The sequence below is a fragment of the Suncus etruscus genome, chromosome 15 (assembly GCF_024139225.1).
Source record: "Suncus etruscus isolate mSunEtr1 chromosome 15, mSunEtr1.pri.cur, whole genome shotgun sequence".
Lineage (NCBI taxonomy): Eukaryota > Metazoa > Chordata > Mammalia > Eulipotyphla > Soricidae > Suncus > Suncus etruscus.
The window spans coordinates 50374393-50387205 of NC_064862.1; the positions used below are offsets into that span (position 1 = coordinate 50374393).

At 42.5% G+C, this 12813-nt stretch overlaps 1 protein-coding gene across 3 annotated transcripts in view; it reads right to left on the reverse strand.

The window, feature by feature from the left end:
• KAT6B (lysine acetyltransferase 6B) overlaps positions 1 to 12813 on the reverse strand; it is a 184317-nt gene that overhangs the window by 37882 nt on the left and 133622 nt on the right. For all 3 annotated transcript variants that reach the window (XM_049789068.1, XM_049789070.1, XM_049789069.1), the window contains 3 exons: positions 10138 to 10253; positions 6370 to 6511; positions 866 to 1027 (listed from right to left, as the gene is read on the reverse strand). In XM_049789068.1, coding sequence (XP_049645025.1) covers positions 866 to 1027; positions 6370 to 6511; positions 10138 to 10253 — 420 coding nt within the window. The remainder of the gene's footprint in view (positions 1 to 865; positions 1028 to 6369; positions 6512 to 10137; positions 10254 to 12813) is intronic.

Consider the following 12813-nt stretch of genomic DNA (forward strand, 5'->3'; position numbering starts at 1 on the left):
ATGGTAAATAGCTCCAAATTTTGTCTTCCTTGATTGAGTATTATTTCCCAGGATCCTCTGAGCAAGAACCACTCTGGATTTGTGGAAATCTATCCTCAGCCTATCCAGAGTTTGCCTCTGTTCTCAGCTGAAGATGCTGAACCCAAGGTGAGGCTGCTTAAGGCCTTAAAAAAAACTCACACATGTTAAGAATCTGAGACCAGGGGTGGAGAGATACCATGGAGGTAGGGCGTTTGCTTTACATGCAGAAGGACGGTGGTTCGAATCCCAGCATCCTATATGGTCCCCAGAGCCTGCCAGGAGTAATTTCTGAGTATAGAGCTGGGAGTGACCCCGAACGATGCAGGGTGTGACCCGAAAACCAAAAACCAAAAAAAAAAAAAAGATTCTGAGAATCTGAGACCAGTCACTCAACTCGTGTGGCAGTCCACATGCCAATGTTCCAGCTGATAGAGCTACTAACAATCACAGAGGGGATGCCATGAGGAGAAATGAGAATTCTCTCCTAAATGCTTCTGTGAGGCTGAACCCACTAATGCAGATACCACTCAAGGAGAGAAGGGAAAGACGCTGAGCACTGAGCCAACCCAAGAGGCATGTGGCCTGGCCACCAGTAATTATAACACTCCTCAGATACTGAGAGTTAGACAGCGAATAGTGCAGAGGTCCCTTTCACATGGGCTTCCGATGTTCATGGTTTTTGTCTTTTAAGAGGTCTCTGAACAGGCACCAAGCCTCAGAAACACGTGTCCCTTCTTCAATCCACAGCTATGAATCAGCCTCTGCTCCAAGAATTGGGTTCTACCAGGAACATTTTGAGAAAAAAAACAAAGGTTGCGAAGGCTGTGCTGGCACCCCGTCTTACCTTCGAGAAGTAGCCAACCAGATGACAGCCCTTTTCATCATTTTTTGTAAGGACATAAAAGAGGAATGGTTCAACATCATAATACAACGTTTTGTGATCCAGGAAGAGCTTGGCTAACAAGCAGAGGTTTTGGCAATAAATTTTGCTCATATTCCCATCAACCTAGCAAAGGGAAACAGACAAGAGTTAGCATGAAAATACTGCTCAGGAGAAAAGTGCCTCTGTTGCTTAATTTTTTCGGAGAATATATGGTTTTCTTTCCCCATCCAAAACCCAGAGATTAAAACATTCCCTTAAACAAATGTAAAGCTAACTGGAAAACAGCTGTGGGGGGGTGGGGATGGGAATATAGTCAGAATTTCACTTTGCCTTTAAAGTTGGACAAATTTTAAGCAGCTGAAGTTTCTTATTCAAGATACCTGAAGAAGAGACCAGAGAGATAGCATGGAGGTAGGGCGTTTGCCTTCCATGCAGAAGGACAGTGGTTCTAATCCCAGCATCCCATATGGTCCCCTGAGCCTGCCAGGAGCAATTTCTGAGCATAGAGTCAAGAGTAACCCCTGAGCGCTGCTGGGTGTGACCCCAAAACAAAAACGAACAAAAAATACACCTGAAGAAAGGCCTAAGAACTAACAAAGGAGTCATTTTTTTACTAGTCATTTATTAGGAGTTGAAAATAATTACTTATATCCTCTATTTGAATTGAGTAAACCTGAATGATAGGAAATGTAAACAGATTGCAATATTGCTTAAAAACATTGTTAAAACTTGTTTTCAAAAAGATTTCACACATACCAGAATTAAGTTAATGAGCTGTATTATGTGGATTCCCCCCAAAATGTAGATTAGCAATAGGCTTCCATTTTGATTTTCTCTTAAGCATCATTTAAAATATAATTGGAAAAGATAAATATTTCTATAATGGGAATACTTACAGAGAGAACTGAGATAAATTTCAACCTACAATAAGTACCATAATTACAGTCTATTTCTTTTCAAAAGCAAAGAACCAAGCTGTGATTCTGATGGCTACTACAGGTGGGGTAGGCATCGATGCTAGCCTCTGTGATCACATGGAGTTACAAGTTGGAAACAGAAAGCACAGCAGAGTTAAGAATTTCCCTAGCACTTTTCTTTGGGGAAACGAATATTTGCTAAGCAGAGCTCTTTAACAATGAACTTGACCATTCTCAAGTCCCCTGTGGACCATACAGGTTCTCATATTGCACAAATTATTTTTAGACTTCATATAACTACTTTGCTTTCATACAGGCTGGATCCCGCCACAACGCAACATAATCAACTATGGGTAATGGGCAGAGAGGATGAAATTCTCTCTTTAATTAACGGAAGGTTTTGTTTCATTTTTGTATTTGGGAGTATAGTATGTTTGGAAATGTACTATAATACAAAATAAAAGGGGGGCATTTGTATGTGTAAGCCAGAAAAACAAAGAGATGCTTAAGGAAAGATTTCTTCAATACTTAAGAGAAATATTCTTATCAGTTGTGAAAGATCAATGTGGTTTTCAAGAGGGGGAGATAAATTAAGCCAGGAAAGTGGTCCGTTATGGATTTATTTTATATGTTATTTAAGAAATGGATGAGGCTGGAGAGATATAGCATAGAGGTAGAGCATTTGCCTTGCATGCTGAAGGATGGTGGTTTGAATCCTGGCATCCCATATGGTCCCCCAAGCCTGCCAGGAACGATTTCTGAGCAAAAAGCCAGAAGTAACTGAGCACTGCCGGTGTGACCCAAAAACCAAAAACCAAAAAAAGAAATGGCTGTGAGAAAAGTATTTTACTGTTAAACTCTAAGCATTCATCTCAGATTCTAGCATAGAGAGTATGGCACATATCTAATCTAATTTCCTTCCTTCCTTCCTTCCTTCCTTCCTTCCTTCCTTCCTTCCTTCCTTCCTTCCTTCCTTCCTTCCCTCCCTCCCTCCCTCCCTCCCTCCCGCCCTCCCTCTCTCCCTTCCTACCTTCCTTCCTTCCTTCCTTCCTTCCTTTCTTTCTTTTTTTTTTTTTTTGGTTTTTGGGCCACACCTGGTGGTGCTCAGGGGTTACTCCTGGCTGTCTGCTCAGAAATAGCTCCTGGCAGGCATGGGGGACCATATGGGACACCGGGATTCGAACCAACCACCTTTGGTCCTGGATCAGCTGCTTGCAAGGCAAACGCCGCTGTGCTATCTCTCCAGGCCCTCCAATTTCTTTTTAATTTTAAAAAATATTTTAGTCTTAGGGCTGGAGAGATAGCATGGAGATAGGGTGTTTGCCTTGCATGCAGAAGGATGATGGTTCAAATCCTGGCATCCCATATGGTCCCCCGGGCCTGCCAGGAGCAATTTCTGAGCATAGAGCCAGGAATAACCCCTGAGCACTGCTGGGTATGACCCGAAAACCAAAAACCAAATAAATAAATACTTTTTTTGGTCTTTTGGGCCACAAAAAATGCTCAGGAATTAGTTCCTGGCTCTGAGCTCAGGAATCAATCCTGGCAGGCTCCAGGGACCATACAGGATGCTGGGGATTGAACCTGATTCAGCCCCATTGGATGGTACAGCCCGATGCACTGTACTATTGCTCTGGCCTCTGATTTCAGTTCATTTAAATTTTTTTTCTTGTTTATCATCTGGGATGCTGAGGATCAAACCTGGGTCCCAGATGTGTAAGGCAAGTGTCCAACACGTTTTCTTATTACTCCAGTCCTATCTTATAAAACTACACAGCCCTGGGGCCGGAGAGATAGCACAGCGGTAAGGCGTTTGCCTTACATGTGGAAGGTCGCTGGTTCAAATCCCGGCATCCCATATGGTCCCCCGAGCCTGCCAGGGGTGATTTCTGAGCATAAAGCCAGGAATAACCCCTGAGCATTGCCAGGTGTGACCCAAAAACCAAAAAAAAAAAAAAAAAAAAAAAAAAAAAAAAAAAACTACACAGCCCTCTCATCTCTGTGCTCTGAAAGGAGCATCCTGAACAAAGGCCATATTCACTGGCCTTAGAAGACTCACTTTCTTTTTTTCTTTTTTTTTGGTTTTTGGGTTACAGTCCTCAGGGGACCATATGAGATGCCAGGATTTGAACCACCATCCTTCTGCGTGCAAGGCAATCACCCTACCTCCATGCTATCTTTCTGGCCCCAAGACTCATTTTCTTTCTTTCTTTTTTTTTGTTTTTTTGGGCCACACCCGGCATTGCTCAGGAGTTACTCCTGGCTGTCTGCTCAGAAATAGTTCCTGGCAGGCACGGGGAACCATATGGGACACTGGGATTCGAACCAACCACCTTAGGTCCTGGATCGGCTGCTTGCAAGACAAACACCGCTGTGCTATCTCTCCGGCCCCAAGACTCATTTTCTTAACTCGGATTTATGTGAGCTGCAATTCCACAGGCTGATTCATGCTGCTTTATTTAATAATTAAAGTCAACATTGTGTATTCCTTGTTTTATTTTTTTGTTTGTTTCTGTTTTTGGGTCACACCTGGCAGCGCTCAGGGGTTCTTACTGGCTCTACGCTCAGAAATCGCTCCTGGCAGGCTCGGGGCACCATATGGGATGCCGGGATTCGAACCACCATCCTTCTGCATGCAAGGTAAACACTTTACCTCCATGCTATCTCTACAGCCCTGTATTGCTTGTTGAGAGAAAATGAGGCAATGGTTTCCATTTCATGATGAGTAGAAGAAAGGATTCAGGGCATGAAGAAAGGAGCCAGTAGGAAGCTTGACTGTGGATTATAGTTGGGCCCCAATTAAGAGAAGCACTGCTGGACAGGACCACAAGACCAACCACAGATATTTTGGAAGGACAAACAACCTGTATTTGGCTTTTCCCATGGCCTCATAATCCTCATGGGAGCAGATGGGGAGATTTTGCCTTTCAAAGGGCACTTATCTATGTCTGGGGACATTTCAGGTTGTAAAAACTGTGCGCAGAGGCAACGGATGCTATTACACATACTTTGGTGCGGACATCTGCCCCCCCAACATAGAATCAGGTACAGAATTGGCAGAGACGTGTGAGCAATGCCCAGAATGATACTCTCCATGGCTATTCTCTAAACAAGATCACCTCCTCCATCAAGCTTGCTAGAGGAGCTAAAAATAAATAGGAAGGAGATTCAAGAAATCAACGAAGACACACAGCTGGAATTACCTGTATTCTTTGATTAACCTTGATAAAAAAAAAAAAGTGGTGGGCTAGGCTAGCAGAAGAGGGGAAACCTGGTTTGTGTGAGAAACTTGCACATTCAAAATCTAATGGCAAGACATTAGAGACCAGAATCCAGAGAAACATGGGGGCAGAACACTATAGTGAACAATTTGGGAAATGAAACCCTCAGAATAAAGCTGTAGCTTAGAGAAAAGAGATGTCTTCGGAACAAGGCTTTTTCCTGAGAACCCAGGAACAGAAGAAACAAACACCAAGCCATCCAACCAAAAACTGCACAATGAAGAGAGGAGAAAGAGAAGAAAATAAGACAAGGTCAGAGGACACATTAAATTGGAGTGAAGAGAATCAAGAATAAGATGCCCTTGGACCGGAGTAAAAGCACATCAGGTAGGGCGTTTGCCTTCCATGCAGCTGATCTGAGTTTGATCCCTGGCATCCTCTAGGGTTGCCTGTGTCTGCCAGGAGTGATTCCTGAGTGCAGAGCCAGGAGTAATCCCTGAATATAGGGAGTGGCCCAAAAACCAAACCAAACCAAAACAACAACAACAACCACCTGACAACAACAACAACAACAACAACAACAACCACAACCACCTGAAAATAAAATCAAAGGCATGAGTTTCTCAAGGTCCAATTGACTTAGAGAAACTAGATACTAAGGCAGACACTAGAAAGATGTCTGAATGCAACTACACAGGCCCAGATTTCTGGTCCTCAGTCAATTCAACAAACATAAAATGTCTCCAAGAACTCAGGCTAGCTTGTGGTCCCTGGGGGTTCTTGTGAACAGCAGAGTGCTCCAGGAGTGGCCACCTACTCAGATAATAGAGGGGGGGTGCAGGTAACCCAATATCTGCTGGGGGCTCCCCAACAGGATACTTCGGCCCTGCCAAGAAATGGGCGGAAACACAGGTGGTGTGTACTACAGGGGGACGAAGATATTCAGTTCCCGGAAGGCTGAGCACCTGCCAGCCACTGGTGAACTCTGTCCACAAGGCTCATCTATTTTATGAGAGGAAGTAGAATTTACAAAAAGCCGAGATCATAAATCCACTGCTGAGTCTCTCTGGTGCAGATGGAGTGTTGGAGAGGATAAAAAATAGTTTAGATAATAAAATAGGAATTCATCATCAATCTAAATGGTTGTATAATACGGTCAGATAAACATTCCAAAACATGGAGGTATTTGAAAAAGCCATCCTGAATTTCCATGCTAAGATGGAGAGTCATTTGTGCTTTCTAGAAACAACTCTAGTACAAAGACAATTATAAGAATGAGGCTGCAGAAAGCTAACCTTTGATTTGATTTTCATTCACACATGCTTACCTCAAATACTGAAAGGTCTTTCTTTCGGTAAATTTCGTTGGCTGGGGGATGAAACCATCCACATTTCTTTGAGTGTCTTAACAAAATATTTTTACTTTTCATATATTTAAGACAGAATTCACACAGGTAAAGCTTTGGTAATCTGTGAAGATTAAAAAAAAATCAAAGAATATAATCACACTGGCTATATACTTTTTTGGGGGGCTATATACTTTTTATGGGAAATAGTAAACACTTTAGATTTCTCTAGATAACAAAGATTTGTATTAAAATTGTATATGAAAAGACTCATTTAAAACAAAGCCAGTAGTCAAAACAACAGTATATTTCAGTACAATATGTGCTGCCTTTCCTTTGTGAACAAATCACTTGTTTCCTTAGATATGTCCTATAGAAAAGTTTTCAGATGTGGACACTCTTAAAAACCACAATAAGGTTTTTCTCTTGTTGGATAAATCATGCATACTTTTCAAACCTCGGATTTCCTGTCCTATTTTGGGTAGTATTTGGGTCAGTGCCACAACTCATCATAGTCTACTGAGACATAAGTATATTATTTCTTTAATGATCTTGGTAGTTATAGGACAGAGCCTGTTTTGGAACTTGACTGTTTTTATTTCCACTTAGGGCTGAGGTCAGTTATTATCATCATTTTGTGTGGTATAAAATAAGCACATGCAAAAGCAAGTTGGGACCATACTAACTCCACTCTCGGCTGACTTTTTCTCCCCCTTAAAAATTCTATCACTTAAGACTTCTGCCCTCTCCATGCTTAATTGACCATTGTTAACGTTAACAAAAATAAATCAGAACAGGGGCCAGAGAAATAGCACAGCAGTAGGGCACTGGCCTTGCATGTGGCCAATACAGGATGGACAGTGGTTCGAATCCCACCATCCCATATAGTCCTGAGCCTGCCAGGAATGACTTCTGATCACAAAGGCAGGTGTAACCCAAGCACAGCTGGGTGTGACCCAAAAACCAAAAACCAAAAACCAAAAAAAAAAAAAAAAAAATCAGAACAGCACTTTTAAGGGCCTTGGGATGCTTACAAACAGGGAGAAAGTTGATGTGGAGAGATACAGAAATAATACTAATTGCAACTTTTGTACTAACTGCAAAAACTCACTCATGCAAATTAAAGCTCATAAACATAAGAAATACTTGAGAACACACAAGCTGAGAAAACAAAAAGACGGGGCCGGCGAGGTGGCGCTGGAGGTAAGGTGTCTGCCTTGCAAGCACTAGCCAAGGATCAGGACTGCGGTTCGATCCCCCGGCGTCCCATATGGTCCCCCCAAGCCAGGGGCAATTTCTGAGCGCTTAGCCAGGAGTAACCCCTGAGCATCAAACGGGTGTGGCCGAAAAAAAAAAAAAAAAAAGACTCCAGAGTCTGGAGTGATAGCACATTGGACAAGGCATTTACTTCACATGCAGTGACCTGGGTTTGATCCTCAGCATCTCAGCACCTGAGCCTATCCCAGCACCTGAGCCTGCCAGGGGGATAATTTCTGAGTGCAGAGTTAGGAGTAACCCGAGTGCCTTAGGTGAGAAATACTTAGATTCTGTTTCCCAGTGAATTTCTAGAACACCACCTCATGTTTTCAGTTAGATGGTCAGTCATCCACGTAGCAAAGGCTCTATTTTTTGTTTGTTTGTTTGTTTTTGGGTCACACCTGGCAGCGCTCAGGGGTTCCTCCTGGTTCTACGCTCAGAAATTGCTCCTGGCAGGCTTGGGGGACCACATGGGATGCCGGGATTTGAACCATGTCCTTCTGCATGCAAGGTAAATGCATTATCTCCATGCTATCTCTCCAGTCCCAAAGGTTCTATTCTTGAAGAAAACTAAAGTGGTCACTATCAAACTGCATTGGCTCAACATGCTGAACTAATATCTGTTCAAACAGTCACTTCTAAATATATAACAATGTAACAAATGAAAACTCTGGTATTACAATTTTCTTTCTTTCTTTTTTTTGGGGGGACCATATCCAGCAGCACTCAGGGATTACTCCTGAAATCACTCCTGGCAGGCTCGGGGATCATACGGGATGCTAGGGATTGAACCCAGGTGGGCCATGTAAAGACAAATGCTATTGCACAAATATCACAATTTTCCTTTTTCAAAATGTTAGTCCTAAGTGGTTTAAAAGGAGGGGCCCGGAGAGATAGCATGGAGGTAAGGCGATTTGCCTTACATGCAGAAGGACGGTGGTTCGTATCCCGGCATCCCATATGGTCCCCTGAGCCTGCCAGGAGCAATTTCTGAGCCTGGAGCCAGGAATAACCCCTGAGTGCTACCAGGTGTGACTCAAAAACCAAAAAACCAAAACTAAGTGGTTTAATTTGTTTTTGGTCCATACAAGGCAGCTCTCAGGGGTGACTCCTGACTCTGCACTCAGAAATAGGTCCTGGCAGGCTTGGGGGACCATATGGAATGCCGGGATCATGCAAGGCAAACATCCTACAGAGGTGCTATCACTCCAGCCCCTAGGGAAGAAGCTCTTAAAGCTACTTGCTCCTACCTACTTTCTCCCATTTTTCTTTTTCTTTTTTTTTTTTTTTTTTTTTTTTTGTTTTTTTGTTTTTTTGGGTCACAGCCGGCATTGCTCAAGGGTTACTCCTGGCTCTATGCTCAGAAATCGCTCCTGGCAAGCTCGAGGGACCATATGGGACTCCAGGATTTGAACTGATGACCTTCTGCATGAAAGGCAATCGCCTTACACTCCATGCTATATCTCCGGCCCCCCTTTTTTTTTTTTTTTTTTTTTTGATTTTGGGTCACACCCAGCAGTGCTCAGGGGTTACTCCTGGTTCTTTGCTCAGAAATCGCTCCTGGCAGGCTCAGGGGATCATATGGGATGCCGGGATTCAAACCACCATCCTTCTGCATGCAAGGCAAACACTCTACCTTCATGCTATCTCTCTGGCCCCATTCTCCCATTTTTCTTATCTTTGCTACATTTCTGTCAAAAACATAAAAATCCAATACCAGCAAGCAGTGATAAAATTTAACTAGCCCACAGAGAAAAAGAAAGAGGTAGCTGGGAATTTGAAAACCAACCAAATATTATTTAAATGATCATCCCCCCTTCCTGATTCAGTTATATACAAAAACATCTGATATATTACCAATGATCAGAGATTCCCACAATTATCTGGCCTACTGTCCCCTTTTCAGGAAGGGGGAGGGAAAAAAAATCACTCAGTGCCTGTCTAGAAATTGACCTTCTTTAATGTGAATAAACACCAAGTGCTCCCTTCCAATTATATCTGAGCCTATGACTGTCCCCCACCCCTACAAGGTAGCATCTTCCACTTTAGGAAATACTAATTTTACCACCAAAGGACAAAATTCTCATTGCCCGTGAAACTCCAGATGATGTAATTTTTTTTTTTTTTTTTGCAAAAAGTGAATGCAAGAAGACTGTGCTGTCAGGGTGGCCATGTGGCTTAGTGGTCAAGTACATGCACAAGCACATGACCACTTGATTGCCTTGCTTTGATCGCAAGCCCCACATCGATACAACTCAGCTATGGCCCTGGTATCCCCTCTTATTTCTCCCAAACCATCAGGTCTGATCCTGGCTGCACTAAGCACTGCTGAGCATGGTCTACAAGAACAACAAAGAAATAATGGTGCTTTCGAAAGTCTGTTTCAGAAGAGCTTCAAAATTCCTCTCCTATACTTTCTGCTCTGGAACCAAAATTGTTCCTTCGTCACATAACATCGTTAAAATTATAAACCTGCTAGGCTCATTTCATTACCTTGCATATTCCTGTGGGTAAGGCGAGGAGTACCAGGTCTGGATTTCGTACTTGCCAAATTCGATTACAGAAGGATATCGACCGCAGTCTTCCACCCCACTCTCACACTCTATTTTCTGGCAGAGAGAAAACAAAATATCTAAGCCTTATGAAAAGAATGATCTTCACGTATACACACTAGTTCTTCCAGCAGCAGCTATGAAAAAATACTATAAAGACCAGAACATTAATCTTAATTGTGAATTTTCCTGTTGGAGAAAAAAAAAACCCTAAGCCCTTGTCAAAGAAGCAATTTTTCTATAAGATTTGCAGATAAACAGACAAATACTCTGAGGAACACTCTCATCAAGACAGGAAATTAATACAATGTGAATACACATAAATGCCAATTGAGCTGAACAATCTTTTCAATGTATTAAAATTGAGGAAATTAGAAGATGATGCAGCTGTTCTGCACTCTGAGAGTTTGCTATTTCCCCCATACAATAATATTTATCCCAATTCTAAAATAAATGATCAGCTGCGAAGTTTGAAGTCGAATATTCATTTCCCAACATTGCCTGCTCCCCAGCAGGAAGACACATGTGAGGGGCTATTAGAGACCGGCTGCCAGCTCACAGGATTCACAACATACAGAAATAGGCTCCATGGAAACAGAAACTGGCTATGCAGGGGCCAGAGGAGCCCTAGCACCAGAGGGGTGGGCATTTGCCGTGTATGCGACTGACCTTGGTTCCATCTTTGACATCTCCATGTGAACCCCCCCAACAGCACCACCAGGAGTGATTCCTGAGCAAAGAGCCAGGAGGAATCCCTAAGCACTGATGGGTGTGGCCCCAAAACAAAAGCCAAAAAAAAAAAAAAAAAGAAGAAAAGAAAAAGGGTATACCCCTTAAGTTCTCTTTTGTCAATTCCCTGAATTTGTAGGAAGGTCTTTGCTTCTCTTTCCTTTAAAAAAACCCACACCCCCATCTCAAACAACAGCACAACAAAACAAAGTTACTGCTACCATGTTGGGAAAGAAAGGGAATCAGATTTAGCAATATTTTTCAGATACTGGCCTGCTATTCATGTCTGGATTAGAATATGAGATGACGATTCTCCAAAAGACACTATTTAGGACTTTGTTATTATTTTTGCTTTTGTTTCACACCTAGCAATGCTCAGGGCTTATTCCTGACTCCACACTCAGGAATCACTCCTGGGAGTGTTCAGAAGATCCTTTGGTATGCCGGGGACTGAATCCAGATCTGCTGCATGCAAAGCAAATGCCCTCCCCCACTATATTATCACTCTGGCCCCAATATTTAAGAACTTTAAACCTCAAAACATTGGGAACTCCTATGCCATTTCTGTTGTCCAAAGGTAATCAAAGCGGCTGTACTTAAAGTTAAGGAGGTTACAGAAAACCCTGTCAAGCCCCTTTTGGAGAGGTGGGGCTTGAGTAGGGAGCCTACATAGCAATGATGTGGTCCAGAGGATGTGGCCTAGGGACAACAACATTCATCATGCATACAAAATGTTTTCAAGGGGCCGAAGTGATGGTGCGGTGGTAGGGCATTTGCCTTGCACAGGCTGACCCAGGATGGACCATGGTTTGATACCCTGCTGTCCCATATGGTCCCCCAAGCCAGGAGCAATTTCTGAGTGCATAGCTAGAAGTAACCCCTGAGTGTCACCAGGTGTGGCCCAAAAATCCAAAAAAATAAAATAAAATAAAATAAAAATAAAGTAAAAAAAAATGTTTTCAAAGAAGTGCACTAGCACCTTTCAGTGTTTTAGTGATAACAAGCTAAGGACAAACTTAATCACAATCATATATGTAAACAAGATGTTTAAATAAAGAAAAAAAGTTTCAAAAAAATTGTGCAAAAAGGGCCCGGAGAGATAGCACAGCGGCATTTGCCTTGCAAGCAGCCGATCCAGGAGCAAAGGTGGTTGGTTCGAATCCCGGTGTCCCATATGGTCCCCCGTGCCTGCCAGGAGCTATTTCTGAGCAGACAGACAGGAGTAACCCCTGAGCACCGCCGGGTGTGGCACAAAACCAAAAAAAAAAAAAAATTGTGCAAAAAATAAGAAGCTAAGGACATTTAATATTTTAAATGAAATAATTTAGAGAAATTACTAGATAATTTAAAAAGTAATAACTGATCATCAAATACAATATTGCCTTCACGAGGCCAAGGGGTTAAGTGTATGGTATTCATCATATAGAGGGACCATCTGTGTGAGAAAAGACATTGATAAATTTAAGTGTAATGATGATTTTGTTAAGTCAGGTTTTCTAACGTTGGGTAAAAATAATCAGAAATCTATTCTTTCACACCTAAATTTGTATTTTTTTTCCTCCCAAAACCTGCCTCAACCACTGCTTCACTGATAAGAAATTGATTAAATCAGTGAGCAGAAACCAGGGTACTTGAGCAATAAAATGGTGAGGAAGGCACTCGTCTGGCATGCAGCTGCATTTGGTTCAAACCCAGGTACTGCACATGGCCCCAACTGGGAGAGATCCCCAACCACAGAGCAGAAGTTAAGGCCTGAGCTCATTGAGGTGGTGTGGCCCCAAAATCAAAACCAAAACAAAAGAACACAACCAGACTTGAGGGACAAAGTAATTGTACATGGGTTCTGTTTTATTTCTTCTTAATGTTCCTTGACTGTATGTTCAAAATT